Source organism: Solanum tuberosum, unplaced genomic scaffold (genome assembly GCF_000226075.1).
Source record: "Solanum tuberosum cultivar DM 1-3 516 R44 unplaced genomic scaffold, SolTub_3.0 scf00402, whole genome shotgun sequence".
NCBI lineage: Eukaryota > Viridiplantae > Streptophyta > Magnoliopsida > Solanales > Solanaceae > Solanum > Solanum tuberosum.
In genome coordinates this window covers 426,729-447,505 of record NW_006239325.1, presented here as the reverse complement: position 1 = coordinate 447,505, position 20,777 = coordinate 426,729, and the positions used below count along the sequence as shown (strand labels likewise).

Here is a 20,777-nt window from a genome sequence, read left to right as displayed (position 1 = left end):
TTTAGTCAAAAGCACCTATAAGATGAACCTTCACGCCTAAGTATGTTACGCTTAAACAGGGCACTTACTGTTGCATTAAAAATCCATGAAACTTGTGGTACATAAGCAACTGTTCCTCTTACGACAACCATTGAATCAGTAATGGCAGGAACCTCTCCAAGCATTGCCGAGATTAGCGATGTCTTTCCTTCTCCAGTGCCCCCAACAATAGCTACCAAACTACCAACTGGGATATCCAAATTGATATTTGACAATGTTGGTTTTTCTGCCTGCACATTGCAAGACAACAGTAAGTCCACTAATTTCCAAATTTAGCAAAAAAAAGGAACAGAATGCAGAATCTCGATCTAGTGCAGAAGCAAAATATCGAGCAATGATCATATCATGTTGTTAGCTAGTTTGGATTAAACAATTGCTCAAAGAATTAAAATTTGGAGAAATCAATTAGATGGAACTTATGTGTAATAACCACACGGCCCTTCATATTGCATCAAATCCAGTATTTTATGAAAGGACTAAGCACATTGAAATTGATTGTCACTTCGTCAGATTAAAGATACTCTTAGGAGATGTTCGAAATTTTTGAAGTCAGGTGATCAACTTGCACATATTTTCACCAAGTCCCTCGTTGTTCCTCATATTAGTTACGTCTATAACAAGCTCGATACATATGACTTATATGCACTAGCTTGAGGGGTAGGGTTAAAAGTGGAATAGGAATAAGATTGCATATAGTTTCCTACATGGAAAAAAAACATAATGTAGTTATGAATAGGGCTCAATTTAATAATGTAGTCAGCAAATTTTATTTTATTTTGGGTAAATAATGTAGTCAGCACAATTCAATAACACTTTTCTCCTTTATTCCTCACACAAATATCCTGCACCTAACTAAATGTGGTATAAGATAGCATCATTCTCTTCTTTTTTTTGATAAGGGTAAGGTTGAAGATAGCATCATTCTCTTAGGACACCATGGCTAAATCACAAAGCAACAAGCTATTTGCTCAAGCATACTCCATCCACATCACTTCCCAGCATACCAGATCAATTCCAAGGAGCTGCAGTACCAGATAATGTTCAAATTTTATTTGTTCCCCCAAATAATGACGAGAACCAAATTCATTAACAATGTATAATGTGCTACCAAGTAGTTGTGATTGTGGAAGTAAAAAGTTGAGGTGATAGTATATTGAAAAAGGAATTAAATTACTTGGAGAGGATCTTTCAGGAAAGCAAAAACAATTATGCAAGATATGTAAGGTTTCCGGAGAAGGATAGGATTTTCATATGAAGCTATGAACAGATTCCTTAAAGAGAGGAAGAAAACTGTTAAACTAAGTCTTAGGCCTAACTCACACTCCAAAAGCTAGCTCAAAGGGAGGAGGATTGCCAAGCCTTATGAAGAGTCCACCCATCTCATTAACCACCAATGTGGGACTTTTGTCATTCTTTAACACCCCACCTCACGCCCAGTGCTTAACATCTGGTGCGTGGGCATTTTTTATTTTTGGGGATCCCAACATTGGGTGAGATGGGTCCTGCTCTAATACCATGTTAAATTAGGTCTTAGGCCTAACTCACACCCCAAAAGCTAGCTCAAAGGGAGGAGGATTGCCCAAGCCTTATAAAGAGTCCACCCATCTCATTAACCACCAATGTGGGACTTTTGTCATTCTTTAACAAAAACAAGAAAAGGGGAAAGAGGGAGGTGTACCTATTTATGAATAAATGTATATCTACTTATACTGTCTTTAGCCACTTCTGTTTATGTGAAAAAACATAGGAGGCAGCTAAAGGCAACCATAATTTTGTTTGCTACTAAGTGTATTTTTTTCCTGGCAACAAAAGACATTGACTAATCTGCAAACCTTTGATTCCCATGAAAAGCATCCATTCTTGATTGAAATTGCTGGAAGTCCAGGCTCAAGAGGTGGATTTGGAAGAAGTATCCTCTCTTCAGCTAAGAGAAGCTCTTCTAGACGTTTCAACGATACGTTTGCATTAACAACCTGCAAAATGCAGAACATATGTGGAACTATGTAAATTAAACAAACAACTGAATGAAGGATGATCCCATAGAATTTGCTTTCCCTTGCTCATGTAAAAAATTAAGAAAAAGTTCAAAGAGGAAAAAAGAATGCTAGTTCCTCTTTTCTCAAAGTGCATTGAATGTTTCGCTGTTATTGTACAACTCAATAGAATTAATGAAGTGCTTAAAACTTTTCCTCTTTGAGGTACGAAGTGCATACGAAACATTGTCACCACAACAATTCTTGAGTAAAAAGAAAAACTGACATTGTTATAATCTTACAGAACAGAAAAAGGTCAAGCAAGAATGAAAAGGTGGCATATTTTTATTTTATTTTTAAATCAGAAACTTAAAGGTGACATTTTTAACCAGCCAATTTTTCGGTGATAAGCCAATAAGGTAGAATAAAAATAAACACATCAGCGCCAATCCGACAATATATTTGGTGATAAAAAAAGTTAGTTATTGGCCATTATGGCGAGTTTTCAGAAGGACAAGTCTCTGGCATCTAAACATTATTCACCTAAACACATAACATTAGTATCTGATAATGACATCACTACTGGCTAATATTAGCTATTACCTAAAATAAAGATGGTTAGAAATGACAAATAATTTGTTCAATTCTCCCCTTTTTCTTTATTTTCATGGGGAATGGTGGTTTTAGGTGAGACATTTGATTGTATAGAAAATGAAACAATACTCGAGCACGACGAATGAACTACCAATTAGTCTATCTTCTAATAGGCTCGAATAAATGATACAACAGGGATTCTTCAAAAACAGATCCAGCAAATCGAGAGATCTTCAATAATTGAAAAAGGCGGTGTCGCTATTTATTATCCCGTATCAGAATGTGAAAAAACATTTGACAAAGAGAACCTGTGTTATTATATTAGGAAGCATGAAGAGCGGAAAACGCAACACTGCGAACAACGATAGAGATGTAAATGCCCTTGCTGGTGTTAGATCTCCTCCGAGTAGGGAGAACACGCCAAATGAGATGACAATCACCACAACAGGAATACTGTTCAGAATGAAGCTATTTAACTGAAATGAATAAAAACAAAGAGGTTATCAGACTCAAGTCGAGGAAAAAAATGAAGGTGAAATCAAGAATGATAAGTAATTTTTCAATAGCAGTATTGGTATTCCTTTCTTCTAACAGCAAAGACCAGCTGTGTGCCAAGGTGAAGCAAACTGTTTGCATTCAAGGCAGTTTTGTTTATATACAAATAAATGTGTAAATATATGGTCTTAGGTTAGGGGCATGATGCTACTCGACACTCCAAAAATGCTATCGCATCTGTGTCGGATCCTCCAAAAAAAGGACTACTTTTGGAGTACCAAACATGCACCTGGTGTTAATTTTTAAGATCCCGAGCACCATAATGAGGGGTAGTATAGTTGATTCAAGCTTTACTCTTGGGGTAATACAACATATTGCAACTCTGCTTAACCTCCACAGAAGGCACAATAATATTTCCTTTCTGAAAAAAACTCAATTCATGCTTCTGGTTAATTTGAAACAGAAAAGTCTCACAACATACCGCTCCTAGTAATTGTGCTTTCCTATACCAAGACAGCTCCTCATTTCGAACATCTTGAACCTTCGACTGGAAACTATTCTCCCATGCATAAGATCTGAAAAATTCATATCACTACAGTTACAAATCATTGAACTGGATAGTACATTTAGGGGTTTCAAACATGCTTCTGCAAATGAACTATACTTGACTGTGTCCATTGCAGCCAATACTTCATTCATGAGACCAATTCTCTTGTCTGTTCGCTGTAATCCTTCTTTCGTCAGTTTCTGCATCTTGCTTATAATAAATGTCTGCATAACCCAAATATTTTTTCATTAAAGACGATAGCAAGAGAACTTATCAAAAAAGAAAAGGAAAATAGCAAGATAATCCTGTGACATGGGGAATGGAGGATATCAAGAATAGTTGTGCATACTCTAAGCACACAAAAAATGGAACAAGTAGAAAAAGAAAATGAACACTGAATTTACAAGAATTAAATAGTTTTGTACCTAAATTCCATGCAGTCCTTTTTTTTAATCAGGTAAATTAAGAATTTCTTTGATAAATGTATCCAGTAGATCCTGAATCACAAGATATTCCACAAACAAAAAAGAGTTCGCTACACAACTCTATGCAATCTATTCTGAGCGATATAAGGCAGGTGAATCCTTTACCAGTGAAATTATGAGCGAGACTTTTCAAACTACAGGTAATGGATATAATAGGGTACAAGTCCTGCTCAAACTACGGGTAATGGATATAATAGGGTACAAGTCCTGCTAAAGGATATTCTACGTCTGCATAGGAAATTCTTTACTTCAAACATACGAACCATCAATACCCTACAATCACCACCTTTGATTCCACTCAACATGGAAAATAGAGCTGTTACTTGTATCCATCACTATCTCTCACTAAATACCCTCAACATCAAGCACTCATATGTGAACCTCCTCCTTTACTGTATAGGATTGCATCAGACCGGTTTTCTTGGGCACAAGTGATACTCTAGCCCTTAAGATATTTGTCAGTGCCTTAAAAGTAACCACCATTACTTTAAATGATTTACTTGTATCCATCACTATCTCTAACTAAATACCCTCAACATCAAGCACTCATATGTGAACCTCCTCCTTTACTGTATAGGATTGCATCAGACCGGTTTTCTTGGGCACAAGTGATACTCTAGCCCTTAAGATATTTGTCAGTGCCTTAAAAGTAACCACCATTACTTTAAATGATTTACTTGCGTAATTTTGAACACATGTCATATTCCAGTCATGTAAATGACTTTCACAATGACCCATGTTGAGTAAAATTATCTATTATCTTTATACAACTTGTATGGGCTGTTTCCCCTATTACATAATTATATTATATTTGATAACCTTCAACTGAATAAAAACCATTTTGGATAATCCTATTAGCATAAGCACATGATCCGAAAGAACTCGGGTGTAAAAGCATTTGCCTTTAATTACAGAAAGAACACCTTTTCTTCTTGTTGCTAGAAAGTGCTCTTCCTAAGCATTATCCTCCAAATTCAGGTACAAAATAAAAAAGTGGAAATATCTTCAAGACAAATGTTCAAATGTTGTAATGTGAGAAGAGGAAAAGTAAAGCTCCTTACCTGTATGGGAAACATAAGAACCAACAAAAGTGCACCAATAAGAGCTGCAATCCCCAATAGCTGGTAAAGAAGAACCAATGCAACAATGATCCGAAGAGGAGCTGACCAAATAGTATGAAGTGACTGACATATTTGCTGGAGAAATAAGAAAGGCACCAATGTCAACACAGCAAAACAATCACATCTAAAAGGGGATTTTAATTAGTCTAGGCACAGAGAAATTAATAGGATATGCATCCTCTTCGTACAAGGATGTTCACTGCCATCTCTTTACACCCTATGAGATCCAGAAGCTTCAATTTCAGAGAAATTCATGGTTGAGAAAACATGTAGGGTAGTAGAAAAGGAAGGAAAATGATTGGGAAATAGAAGAGCAAAATGACACTGTAAGGTCCTCCGTGATAACACTCAAGGTATCACAAAATAGTCCATTAGGCTTTTGGCTCAGAGAGAAGGAGTGAAGCATATCAGTGGGATTATCTATGGGGAGACACGTGAGTGATTTTCTAGATAATGTGATTCATGATGTTGTTACCTATAGTGAGCATGCTCATCAGAAGATGGTCAATACTATTGATGTTGTGTATGCACTCAAGAGACAGAGTAGAACTTTCTATGGTAAACCCATCAAGAAAATCTAAAATACGATTCCAGCATGATTTTTCTGGGTAGTATGGGAAGAAAGGAACAACAGATGTTTTGATGGTTTATTAACTACTAATCCAATACTCAAGTCTAAATGTATTTTGTTATTCTATAGTTGGTGCAAGCGCTTCCCTGTAAATTCCCCCAAGACCTTTTTGGATTTTGTTAGCTCCCTAGAGCTATAGCTAATATGTTTTGGAGCCAACACCTTTTTTTTTTATAATTTAGCATCCTTCTGTTCTTTTATTTTGCATCTTCTTGATGCCATCAATGAAATTTCTTTACTTCATTAATAAAAACAAGAATGATTACTATGGTTGCCAAGGGATATTTTTTTGTTGGGGACTCTATTTGGTGTGATTAGTGTGGTTTCTTATAGGAACCATAGTAGTAATATTGGTTGTTTTGTAAGTTGGAATTGGTGAAAGTTGTTTTAGAACTTTGGATATTTGCTCTATTTCAAGGAATCTTACTACTGATTCAGTTTCAGAAAAACAAAAACAAGAAAAGTCATTCACTGGTGGTACACAAATGCATCAAATGGTAATAATATTGTGTTCAGTCGATGGGTGTACCATTTCATCTTAAAATTTTAACTTCTAATGAAGCAAATTTTATGTATTCATATATCTTAATGCAACCCGCACACATGGACCTGATTCTTTTATCTTTCACATATGGTAGTATTCTGTGTGATTACGCACTGAACTTTTAACCCAGAAACTGTGTACTTTTATACCATGTTAAATTGTGTACCTCATCGAAAGTGTAAACTTATAGAGGAAGAAAAACTTAAATATTTATTCCATCTGCCAACGTATTCAGTCAACCTTCTATGCTCCCAAAGGAGAGTTGTCATCAAGTCTGAGATCTAGCAAAAGACATACTAGCTAGCACAAGCAAAGCAGTCAGTATCTTAAGATGCATTTCCATGCAAGTCTCCAGTGACACATATCTTATGACCTTATGTATTTAGTGAGTAAATTCAATTATATCCTGTGACAGGATTCTGAATTTTCCTGGATAGCATCTAATTCAGGATGGTTCATGCCTGCAATGATTGTGATATTGATAGAGAGATGAAAAACAAAATTACTTTCAAGGATTTAGTTTGATTGTCATATATTTTTTTGTACTTCTGTAAATTGATTTTTCTACATGACAACAACAACATACCAAGTGTAGTCCCACAAGTTGGGGATTCTAGCATACTTTATCTCTCATAAATAAGCAATAAGTGTCCATTCTCAAGCACTTTTTGTATGCATTTTCTTAGTGATGTTATGCTATGTTGCTCGGACTCTTCAAAAATGTCAACGGGTGCATGTCGGATTCGCCAAAAGTAGTGTATATTTGGAAAATCCGACACGGGTGCGGCATCAAAAGTGAAGAGTCCGCACAACTAAGATGTTATGTATCTTATGGTACAAACATGTTTCACAAATGGCATATCCAATAAGAATCAATTCCTTAAATCAGCAATCTCTTATCCAGCTAGAAAGTAATGTCATCGAATATTCAACTTGTAAAAGACTGCAGAACCAAATAATATCAGCAGTAATACAACCAACATGCCTGAAGTGCTTCAGAATCTGTTGTCATCAAGTTGGTTATCTTTCCCGATGCAAAATTTTTCCGACTTTCATGGGTCAACCTCAAAGACTTCCGGAAAACTGCTGCAATCTACAAAAGCAATTGGACATAATCATAATCCTTCCACCCGCTCATCAACAATGAACTATAAAGTTCTAGAATTAGATGGGAACTAGTTGATAAGTTCTATATTCTATATTAGCAAGGACACAGAAAGATGCTGCTGTTAACATATAAGGAGTCTACAAGAAGCAATGAGTAAACTAATCTAATAACTCAAAAACAAGCAACAAGATGATGCATAAATACAAGTCATATCAAGAGGCCACTTTGACTCACAAGTCATATCAATAGTCACATTAAAAGACAGTTCCAACAGATGACCTGACAAAGTATTTCCAATACGAGGAAATTTTAATGCTTAGTGTAGAAATTGATCTACATTCTACAGAACCTCTGTAATGTACCATAATTGGACAAAAAAGAAATTGGCTTTAATGGGTAAAAGAAATTACTTGGTTGCAAAACATTAGAATATACCTACAGTCTATTTTGTGTTAGGTGTCTATGGGCAAAACATAATTCAAATAAACAAGGACTATGGCCAAAACATAATTATAAGTACAGGAGCCGGTGCTTCCTACGAATCCTGATAGCTCCTAAATAAGAAAGATCTGAGAGCCAAGCCTTGCATGTTAGGTAAAACATAAAGGAAAAAGAATAAGCATCATAACAAATACTATCACTTGAAATTATACTTCATATAAAAGGGAGCACAGAAAATGGAAACAGAGAAGGACGAAGAAGATTGGTGATATATCCAAATTGTCACATAATCCAACAATACAAAAATCAATAGCACCTCTAGATGTAACCTAGGCAAAACAAAGAAGAGGGGATTATAGAATGTATAAGGAATCTGAATTACCAAAGTAGATCTCAGGCGATATCCAACACGCATGACATTCTGAAAATACTGCGCTTCACAGAGAACACCAACCACCTAGAAGAAAATTTGTACTCAAATAGTGTCAGAACCACAGTTACATATTGAAATAGCATCAGCCAGAGGCCGTGAGAGGAAGAGAGTCAGCTAAAGTTATTTAAGAGAAAAACTAAGGTTCTAATCACACTCTCAGTAGGTAAAAAAAGGGAAGAACTAAAGAACATTAGCGAGGAGGAAGTTTAGACATATAGTCTACAGCTATTTGCATACAATTTCTTTTAAATCAGACCAAAAAGCCCACAAACATATGGCAGCTACACATCAAGTCTGACTATAGGTTCACCAAACACTGGTACTAGGACCATTAAGCATGCCAAATTGTTTGATGTTTCCACTGCATAAGGTTTTGGTTTTACAGAGTAAAGTTCAATGAAGCAGTCTGAAGAATTTTTTTTTTAAATTGTCGAATACAGAGAGACCAGAATAGAGCATAAGTCAGTATCTTGTTGTGTCCACCACAGGTTGGTATAGTAGTCATACCACTCCAATAAAAATCGCGACTGCATAGATGTAGCCTATCCATGCTGGATCACCTCGTTGCATAGACTGTTGGATGGACATACAAGGACTGTGATTAGATGTCAGAAAATTTTAAAAGAACAAGACTGAAATCATAAATCAGATCATCTCCAAACATGGTCATGTCGAGCATGGACATTGTTTGTATTGAAAACTACCACTTATATAAGCTAATTTCACATAATGGCGGCAATTGACTTTATTAACCTGATCATGCACATCAGAGAAATGTAAACAATAAAGAAGAATATCACCACTTTTGGGAAGGTATTAATTCATCTGGGTTCTTGACACCAAGGACGCATCAATGCATATCAAGTACAAACAAAATGAATCGCAATTCAAAGAGTAAACAATAAGATTCATTTATAAGCATATAAAATAAGATTTATAGCCAAACAAAGCAAAAAAGGAGGTAATGACAACGATGATTACCAAAAATAACAATAACTACATGATAGTCTCGGGCTTCTAGAAAGTTGGTAATCACTTCAAAACTTTTCCAAAAGTTCTAAATAAAACTATTACGGAACCACACATCACGCCAAGGCTGCTGCAGGATCAGAACAAAGAGAGATGTCCTTACTACATCCCTACTTGCCTCCAAATACATGAAAACCAACTAAAAATATATGTGTGTGTTTTGCATATCCTACTATCTAGACTGCAGCCTTTAACCCACTTTTCTTGTCGTACACACAACCTCCGTACTTATTGCTGCATTCCAAATGCCAAATACATGATAAGTTAGGTGGAGATCATTCTAAAAAATTTAAAGGTGAAGGTATAAAAGGATTAAATTAAGATGGAACCTAAAACATGTTAGGAGTTACTAAAACTTCATCACCAATCTACAACTACTCTTGTCATCAAAACAAATATAATATAAAATATGATACTAAAAGACATTGGTAAGCCGTCTTTTTTCTCAGACCACAAAAGGGGCCTGGTTAAAAGTCCTTACAATTATCAATTTGCAGAATGTGCAATTGTTTTTTACCTGTAAGAGTTGGTTTAGAATGAGTGGTCCAATGAACTGAGACGCATCATTGCCAATCTACATGTTGGAAACAAACAACAAAAAGTTACAAATTTGGTATTTCAACTAAATACTCACAACGCAAGAAAACAAGTGCACCTTCAACATGTTTTCAGTATGCCTCATAGTTCATCCAGTAGATAAATACATAAATTTGTCAGACAACAGATGTTGGTGTTTACAAAGTCAAATTAACTAAAAATTCATAATATTCTATACACGTTCTTCAGAAAGCTAAAACTTATGTAAGGTGATAGAGAGAAGGGAAAAAGGAATGAGTAGATATAGAACTATGAATGTGCTGCATACATAAAATTATACACATGTGCACATGAATGTGTGTCCCTACATCTCTATGTTATTGATGCGAGCAATCTAAATTATTATTATTATTACTACTACTACATATACATTAAACTCCACAAAATGATCTAACTTTCATTGATAGTGTCCCTAGTTTTCTTTTTCTTTTTTCTTTATAACCGAGAAATCCGTTTGTGACCCGCCCTTTGGACCAATCACAACCTTCTAAACTCGGTAGATAATGGGCCCGCCCTTCTCCACTTAAATACCGGGCTTCGCTTTGCATGGTGTGGGGCTTGAACCTGCGACCTAAGCCACATATCTTCCACCTTTTTGCCACTCGAGCTAGGCCTTGGGGGCTAGTGTCCCTAGTTTTCTCTCAAGATCAAAGTACAATAACTCCCATAAACACACTATATATACATATAATGTGTGTGTGTGTATACACACATATAGGGTTTTACTAACCTACTACATGAATGTAGTAGGTTAGCACCGTACCCATTTATGTTTCTCCAAAATGCCCTTATTTTCTTCCTTCCAGCACAAATTGTGGGGAGTTTTTCGTCTTTCACCAAAATATCCTTTCCTTCTTTGCAATTCCAATCGACACAAGCTCTGCAGAACCCTGCATCAATGCCTTCCCAAGACGGGTCTGATTGTTACAGAGGATATTTTTGGCACTTCTAAAACATCATAACAGAAACTAGGATTCTACAAGTTATAACTTTTAGAGATGGGTCTACTGGAGTTGGACCCACAAGCAAAAGGGCGCAGGTGAAATTCAAATCAGTAATACCACATCTGATCATATTCTGAGACATGAAAATCAACATTGAAACAAATAATGGAGTTGAAGCATCCATCAATGGTGTGAAGAGTTCGATTTTATTGGCATTTGTAGTTTGTTGTTACTGCTACCATGAAACATCAGAACCAATAATTGGTAGCTGAGAACTTAAATTCTTTAATGGGTAAACAATTAGATATTTGTTACTTTATTTCATAACAGTGACCGTGGCAGCAACAATTGGAGTGGAAGACAGCGGGAACAATGGGAAACAATTGGTGTTACGAGGAAGTTTAAGATTCTAGAAATTGGGTAGAAATTGAGAATTTTGGTGAAAGACCAAACAGTCCCTATTTTAATGTGCTGACTGAAAATATTATGGGTATTTAAGGAAGTTGAAAAATGAGTACATTGCTAACCTCCTACATAAAGGTGGTAGGTTAGCAAAATCCCCTAAAGGATCAGGGAATTTTTAATATGGAAAGGCACATTCCTTGCAAATATGGGTACTTCTGGACATCAACTATCAAAAAGCACAGTTACTAATACATAAGCATAAGCCAATATTCAAACATGCAACATAGTACTCTAGAATTCAATGTAATAACGAGAAGTTATAGATATGGTTCCAGAAGTGAGCCTCCTAAGTCCAAAGATCAAACTTGCCCACTTCCTTAAACTAGTAACATAAAAGTACAGTTCAAGCAGACAAGCATAAAGCTTTTACGTGATGCATTCTGATTATTATTCTCTGAAAAAATTCAAAAAGTATTAATAACCAGACAGGATGCAACAGGAGAACCAACTACCTTCCAGAAGCCTCCCCACCAAAACCTGCAAAAGTTGAAAGATGGCAAAATGCTTAGTAACATAAAATATCAACTGATTGAGCAATGTATATCTTGGTATGTAAGAATAATCAGCAAACCAGAAGCACGAAACATTAGACAATGTATTTACCTTCCTCCAAGACTACGGTTTAATGCTCTTAAAAGCCATGGTTTAGGTCTTTGAGACTCCTCTGCCCAACTCTTTTGAAACCTAAATAGTTTATCAGAGTGTTAATATATCTGCTTCACCGAATTTAATTTGATTCTTTTCCCAATGAGTAATTCACTTCTTGGGATTAAATGAAATCATAAATGAAGAAAGAAGGAAAAGCATCCTTACGAGTTGTTTAGAGTTTCAGTCCGATCCCAAGTATCCAGTTTCCACACATCCTTTTCTGTTAATGGTCTTTTATAACCAAGTTGCATAAGAGGATTCATCCATGAAAAAAGAATTTCTGCATAAGAAAGTGAGCGGCAAATATCAGGTCTCTTGTAGCTGTGTGCTGATAGAAAGGGGGAAATTGATTACAGATATGCCATTCATTTATACCTCTGTTTCTTCTAAATAAGTTACTCATACACATTTTTCTTTCTTAAATAAGTTAAGGTAATTGCATTAATAGGCACACCAAGATGGAACCAACAGCTTTATAATACACAGATTTAGCCATAAGCTTCAAAAAAGAATCTAACTATGATAAGCAAGAGTATCTTCTCTTGACACTAAAATTACAATAAAGATACAAAGTAACTCTTCACACTCTATGGAGAACTGTCAACAGCTTTAGAACCTTGTCTAGTCTTTCCTCTCCAAATAAACAATCAAAAAGTAAAGAAGGGACCTACACCTACTTTCCCTGCTTCCATACTTCTATTTTCTTCAACCTCCACTTACCAGAGATCCTCTTACAGTTTTAGTATAGAATGGTCATACCCATGTATACTGAATAAGAAAAAAGGACAAATCCATAATTCTTTTGTTCATCAGCAGTACAAATGCAAATACTATACATCTTCATTATGACTTTACACATAAAGTGCATGCTCACAACAATCCTCTTCTACCTTAAATTTTTTTGACGGCTGCATTCTAGGCAGCCATTCCAAAAAGACACCTCCTTTCGAACCTGTGTTTTCCAGATGGAATTCCATATAGATCTTGGGTGACCTGTTGAGAGGCATGCGTACAAAAAATTTGATTATGATTCATCCTCTTAGACTTTTTCCATAGCACACTTTTCTTACCAATCATGAAGTGTGTGACTTCACATTTTCATGGAGAGGTCTATATGTCCCAGATCCACATCTTGAAGATATCTTCTGAAACATAAATTCAGATTCATCTTTGAGGTAATAACTAAAGCAGATTAGCTACCTTGGTAAGTTTCCATTTTTTAGGGAGCAGAGCAGACAAATAATGAACCAAACCAAATGATTGTTCTAGAATCGTTATTCCTCACAATTGCTCCCAGTGATGCAGCAGAACCATGGCAAATTAGAATATAAAGACGCAACACCTATAATGCAAGCAATCTATGTTGCTCGGACTCTTCAAAAATGTCGACGGGCACGTGTCGGATCCTCCAAAAATAGTGTATTTTTGAGGATCCTACACTGGTGCGGCAACATTTTTGGAGAGTCCGAGCAACTTAGCAAGAAATTACGGAAGCACGGTCACATAGATCCGAGGGCACAAATATTCAAGGGATGAACACCCAAATCATAGGCATCAAACCAAATGTAACTACGGTCACCATCCCCACTTCAAAGTCAGTGAATTTGAGAAGATTAACTTCCCTGACATTATCACCTTCCACAAATCCATCCAACACAAATATAAAATTTAAGCCAACCCTTGATTTTATTCTTGTTACAAGCATATATATGTCTAACTATCTATAAGCATTTAAACCCAACCTATGAACCTGGACGGCAATGACTCCTTAAACAAAATTTAAATCTTAAAAGGGTTTTCAGCCATCGCTGAGTAGATCATGTTACCGTCATGTACACCAATTTCTATTACCAGGAAGGAAGGACATAGTACAAAAATTTACCCATTTAAGTGGTATGAGAAACATAGGAGAAAAATATTATTGAATTGTTGTATCTACATTACTACATAGACCTATTTATAGACACTATAATACAATCCTTTACCAAGTAGGATACTATTTACTATTCCTCTTTCTATTACTATTCATATTCATATTCATATTCATATTCATATTCATATTCATATTCATATTCATATTCATATTCATATTCATATTCATATTCATATTCATATTCATATTCATATTCATATTCATATTCATATTCATATTCATATTCATATTCATATTCATATTCATATTCATATTCATATTCATATTCATATTCATATTCATATTCATATTCATATTCATATTCATATTCATATTCATATTCATATTCATATTCATATTCATATTCATATTCCTATTCTAAATAGGATTGAATCAACCTATGCATATTCTAACACTCCCCCTCAAGCTAGTGCATACAAGTCATTTACCTAGCTTGTTACAAATGTAAACAATACGAGGACCGATGAGGGGCTTGGTGAGATATTTGCAACTCAATCACTGACTTCACAAAATCGACAGTTAATCTCAATGTGCTTTTCTTCTCATGAAATACTGAATTTGATGCAAAATGTCAATGTGTTCGATCTTCTCATGAAGTACTGAATTTGATGCATAATGTCGATAAACCACAAAGTGATAAAATTACAGTGTTGAACTTCCCAAACCAAGCTTGAGAAGATTGTTTCAAACCATAAGAGTGATTTACGTAATCAACACACGAGGTAAACACCCCCCGAGCACAAATTAGGTGGTTTGTCTATATAGACTTCTTCACAATGCAGTTGTTGTCGAAAAGTGCTCAAAATTTGGTGTAAAATATATGCTCATGCGCTGGAGTATTAGATTTGATGGCTTAAAGTGGTCACAATCTGAGAAATAAAGTTATACGAGTAGGGTCAGAATGATGACACGACCCTACTGAGAAAGAGAATTATAGGGTAGGATCAGAATGATGACACGACCCTACTGGAAATAGAAATTATATGGATAGAGTCGGATTGATGGCACGACCCTACTGAAAAAGAAAAATTATATGGGTAGGGTCAGAATGATGGCACAACCCTACACAAATCAAATTTGAGGAGGCACCGGAAAGACGAATGGAACCACGCAAATCAAACATGAGGAGTCTCTGAAAAGATACAGGTGCTACGCAACTCAGATATGAGAAAGTAGTTGGAAAAATCCACAGTACTACGCAAATTAAATATAAAAAGTAGTCCGGAGAAATGCACGGTGCTATGCAAATCAAATTTGAAAAAAAGTAGCCACCGAAAAGATGGCACGGTGCTACACATATAAGATATGAGAAAGTAGTCACTGAAATAATGGTGGGTTTCTTCCTTCCCCAAAGAGGGATTAGACAGGGTGATCCTATTTCACCATTTTTATTCATCTTGGCAATGGAAGGCCTCAACAAAATGTTTCAGAAAGAAAGTTCTTTGCATTGGATTGAGCCATTTAAGATAGGAAGAGATCCGAGATCTCAAGCTAATGTATCACATTTGCTCTATGCAGATGATACATTGATTTTCTGTGGTGCTGAAAGATCTCAAGTGATGCAGCTTAATCTAACTTTGTTTATTTTTGAAGGTATTTCAGGTTTACACATGAATATGCAAAAGAGCACTATCTACCCAGTTAATGAAGTTTTAAATCTGGAGGAGCTGGCTGATATCATGAGCTGCAACATTGGCTCATTTCCTTCCACTTATTTGGGTCTTCCTTTGGGTGCTCAACATAAATCCATTGAAATTTGGACAGAGGTTATTGAAAAGTTTGAGAAGAGCAAATGCAATATCTCTCCTTTGGTGGCAGAGTAACACTTATCAATAGTGTTCTAGACAGCTTACCTACTTATTACATGGCCTTGCTCCCAATGCCAACTGAGGTTATAGAACAGATTGACAAGATAAGAAGGGACTTCCTCTAGAAAGGCAACAGGGAGAAACACAAATTTCATCTCATCGAATGGGAGAAGGTCACACAACCAAAATACCAAGGAGGTCTTGGCATTAAGAACCTTGCAGTCCACAACAAAAGTATGATGATGAAGTGGCTATGGAGATACAACTTGGAAGACGCAGGGCTCTGGAAAGAGGTCATCATAGCTAAGCATGGAAGGCTGAATCAATGGTGCACAAATATTACTACACTTCCCTACAGAGTGGGACTGTGGAAGAGTATTAGGATGTTGTGGGACACATTTGATCAGAACGCTTACTTTGAATTGGGCAATGGTTTACTCCTAAAATTTTGGACAGACAAATGGCTTGGAAATAACACTCTTCAGAAGGATTTCCCAGATCTGTTTACAATTGCTCAAGATCTCAATTCTGTTATTGCTGGTAATAGAGAAGGGATCAATTGGGATCTGAGATTTAGAAGGAATATCCACGAATGGGAAGTGCATGATCTGGTAGACCTTTTTGCTAGACTACAACACTGTCACATTAATCTCCAGGCAGCTGATAAGCTCTCAAGTGGGGACACCAGAAAGTAGTTTATACCGTCAAGGAAGGGTATCAACAATTGTGCTCTAGAAACCCTGTAATAGATAACTGGCCCTGGAAACTCATTTGGAGGACCAAGCTACCACCTAAGGTAGTTTTTTTACCTGGACAGCTCTATATGAGGCATGTCTCACCCAAGACAACATAAAGAAAAGAAAAATCCAGTTCCCAAACAGATGATATATGTGCAAAAAAGAGGCTGAAACCCCAGACACCTTCATTGTGAGGTGGCCTCAGAATTATGGAGCATGTTCTTTTGTCTCTCTGACATCAATTGGACCACACCCCGCACAGTTAAGGATGCATATGAGAGTTGGAGCATATGGAAAGTTGACAAAGCCATCAAGAAGATCTGGATTATGATACTTGCTTGTATATTTTGGTGTATTTGGTTAGAGAGGAACAAGAGATGTTTTGATGGAGAGTCAACTGCTTTAGGCATTTTGAAGAGTAGGTGCATTGCAAATTTGTTTAGTTGGTCCAACTTGTATATTGCTATTAATGCAGAACAACTTCAGGATTTTACTAACTCATTAGTTCTGGCTTAGATAGTTTGTATAGTTAGCCAGAGATTTTTTTTGTAAGCTCAAATGCCATATCTTGTAAATCTTGCATCTTCTTGATGTTGTTATTAATACTACTTATCTTATCAAAAAAAAATGACACGGTGCTAAACAAATCAAATATGAGAAAGTAGGCACTGGAATGATGGCACGGTGCTATACAAATCAATTATGAAAAAGTAGTCACCGGAAATATGGCACGGTGCTACACAAATTAAATATGAAAAAGTAGTCACCGGAAAGATGACACCGTGCTAAAGATATTCGATATAAGAAAGTAGTCACCGAAATGATTACACGGTGCTTACACAAATCAAATATGAAAAAATAGTCACTGGAAAGATACATGGTGACCCAACTTTTGCTAACATAATCGTTGGCCAAATGTGGGCGGCATATATGGGCAATAGTCGTCCGTCGGCAGCGGAAGTTCTTTGATTGTTTACCAAGATCGTAGAGGCTCTAATACCATGTGAGAAATATAGGAGAAAAATATTTTTGAATTGTTGTATCTACATTATTACATAGAGACCCTATTTATAGACACTACAATACAATCATTTACCAAGTAGAATACTATTTACTACTCTTATTTCTATTACTATTTCTATTCCTATTCCTATTCTAAATATGATTGTATAAACCTATTCCTATTCTAAAAAGTGGAACTTTGATGCCCTATGAACCAACTTTGGACAAGTAATACTTCAACTTTGATGAACACAGCTTGTTGGCACCATAGGCATGGATTTGAAAACCAGTTTTCTCTTATGCAAGCACAGTTATGAAAAGTTCTCTCCTCAACCAATCTGGAATTCTAGAAGTGCTAGAATTCTCCCAATTTAATTTGCTTATCCTTTTAAGTGTCTCATCCTCCCCAAGTTTTCTTCATCTATGCCAATCTTACATCCAAGTCTCTCTACACATAGAAGCTAATATTATGTCAAATATGAATTGTGACCTCATCCATAATATGAAAATTTCACATTTTTGTACAATGAGACTGCGAATTTGGAACTAATAAGATATTTGTAGTCCTCATACCAAACACTAGTACAGAACTCATCAAACCTCCCTCTCTCCCAAGAAACAAGAACTAAAGAGGTCAAAGTAGAGTACACCAAAAAGATGCAAGTGAGATGAAGTTCATAGGTGGACATATACATCCATAGACAGATATCACATCACTAGACTAATGTTATTTTTCTCAAATGATGACGCACCAATAATCTGGTCAAGTACTCAAGTTCCCGGGGAACAAGAAATAAAGAGGTCAAAGTAGAGTACACCAATGAGATACAAGTGTGATGAAGTTCATAGGTGGACATATACATCCATAGACAGATATCACATCACTAGACAAATGTTATTTTTCTCAAATGATGATGCACCAATAATCTGGTCAGGTACTCAAGTTCCCAGGATCTAGCCCCCAATTGGGAAGTACCTGAATTCCTAAACAGCCTTAATATGTGTTTCAATGGTCATAATCAAACTACCAATAATCTGGTCAGGTACTCAAGTTCCCAGGATCTAGCCCCCAATTGGGAAGTACCTGAATTCCTAAACAGCCTTAATATGTGTTCATGTCATAATCAAACTACCAATAATCTGGTCAGGTACTCAAGTTCCCAGGATCTAGCCCCCAATTGGGAAGTACCTGAATTCCTAAACAGCCTTAATATGTGTTCATGTCATAATCAAACTTATGAAGGACGTCAAACCTAAATAATCAAGTACTTGAGAAATTTATAGTCACATACGAGAAAGTATGTTGGCGTGCCTCTCAGGACAAATCTGCTCGCCTTCAGGAAGTTCTTCATATGCAGTGTTGTCGAAAGATTCACTTCGAAGTGGAGAGTACCCGGGATAAGGATCCACATCAGGAACATAAAACAGCAGGAGCAATCCAAACAATACCTACACAGTAGAATCAATAAGATTGGACTCGATTTAATTATTTAAAAGTTAAAACCATGAGATCCAATATAACATAATAAGTAAATTGATTCCCTCATAAGAATAGATACTTAACTTCAAGAGTGCAAATTGGAAATCAAATATTGCATCAATCCCATGCTTAAAAAATACAAGCTATCTTACTAATGAAAGGTTGAATTATTCAATTATTTATTTAGCCCAGGGATAGACACAGCGCACTCCAAACATAGAGTGCCTACATGGAATGATGGATTTGTCTCCTCTAGTTTGCAAGCTTCATTTGGTTCATCCTTCAACATATTTTGACCCAGGATTGTGTAAAGAGAACTCATATTTTGGGCTTCAATTGAGTGGGAATCGTTCTGTGGAGTCTTGGTTGTTCCAAACATACCATTCAAAAGAACAACTTTTCACAGTTTATGGTTTAGAATGACAACAAGTGTCAATTTATGTCAAAAGTAGTGGAATGTTCATCCTTCTAAAACATTCTCATTAGAATTGGTAACTAAGCAATTACTGCATAGTTTCTGCAAAAATGTTGACAATACTAATAAGGAATAACAAGGAAGGCCGATTAGGGAACATCTACCCCCACCCCATTTGATATTCCCTCTGTTTCATTTTGCATCTTAGTTCGACTAGGCAGGAAGTTTAAGACTAAAGAAAACTTTTGAATCTTGTGAACTTAAGCGAAAGGTGTGTATAACATCCCAAATATTCCCTTTGAAATTTGAATCTTGAAGTCCTAAACACCATGTCAATCTTATAATTCAGTGCCAGATCTGGTACTATGGTGAATGAGATGGATAACATCATGCTAGAAGAACAGTTCAGTGAAAAGGAAATAATGGATTGTGTTATGGCATGTGCTGGGGACAAAGCACCAAGTCCTAATGGTTACACCATGGCATTTTTCATAGCTTGTTGGGATGTGGTCAACAAAGAAGTAGTTGCAGCAGTACAAAACTTTCATGCTCAGAGTTTTTTTGAAAAAAGTTTCAATGCGACCTTCATAGCACTGATACCAAAAAAGATTGGGGCAAAGGAGTTGAAGGACTTCAGACCCATAAGCCTTATAGGAAGCATTTAAAAGATCCTATCAAAAATTATGACCGAAAGGCTCAAGAAAGTAGTCTCCAAGCCGGTGGATGCTCAGCAATTGGCCTTTATAAAAGGCAGACAGATTATGGATGCAATTTTGATTGCAAACAAGTGTGTGGATGTCAGAAAGAGCAGCAAGGTCCCATGGATCCTTTGTAAGTTAGCTATTGAAAAAGCTTACGATCACCTTCACTGGGGATTCCTCTGGAAGACTTTGGAGAACATGGGTTTTGGTGGAAAATGGATGAAATTCTGCATCACAACTGTGAAGTTTTCCGTTCTGATAAATGGATCTCCTTCTGGATTCTTCTCATCTCAGAGAGGATTAAGACAAGGGGACCCCCTATCCCTTTTCTCTTTATTCTGGCAATGGAAGGACTAAACGACATGCTCAAAACAGCCCAAATGAAAGGATGGATAAGAGGTTTCAATGCCAACATGAATGATAGACAGGGCCTGGCCATATCACACTTACAAAATGTTGATGACACCCTGATTTTTTGTGATGCAGAGAGATGCCAACTAAAGTATTTAAGAATCATCTTGATATTGTTCGAAGCCATCTCAGGATTACACATCAACTGGGGGAAAAGTTTCATTTACCCCGTTAATAAGGTGCCCAACATAAATGC

The 20,777-nt window shown here is 36.3% G+C and overlaps 1 protein-coding gene across 1 annotated transcript in view; it reads right to left on the bottom strand.

Moving 5' to 3' along the window:
• LOC102604359 (ABC transporter C family member 2-like) overlaps positions 1-20,777 on the bottom strand; it is a 42,568-nt gene that overhangs the window by 12,596 nt on the left and 9,195 nt on the right. The window contains exons 5-18 of the mRNA XM_006362450.2: positions 18,867-19,023; positions 12,260-12,374; positions 12,050-12,130; positions 11,899-11,923; positions 9,958-10,014; positions 8,919-8,984; positions 8,361-8,435; positions 7,415-7,522; positions 5,195-5,329; positions 3,766-3,872; positions 3,583-3,676; positions 2,915-3,082; positions 1,872-2,012; positions 69-269 (exon numbers count right to left, since the gene is read on the bottom strand). Of these exons, the coding sequence (XP_006362512.1) occupies positions 69-269; positions 1,872-2,012; positions 2,915-3,082; positions 3,583-3,676; positions 3,766-3,872; positions 5,195-5,329; positions 7,415-7,522; positions 8,361-8,435; positions 8,919-8,984; positions 9,958-10,014; positions 11,899-11,923; positions 12,050-12,130; positions 12,260-12,374; positions 18,867-19,023 (1,530 nt within the window). The remainder of the gene's footprint in view (positions 1-68; positions 270-1,871; positions 2,013-2,914; positions 3,083-3,582; positions 3,677-3,765; positions 3,873-5,194; positions 5,330-7,414; positions 7,523-8,360; positions 8,436-8,918; positions 8,985-9,957; positions 10,015-11,898; positions 11,924-12,049; positions 12,131-12,259; positions 12,375-18,866; positions 19,024-20,777) is intronic.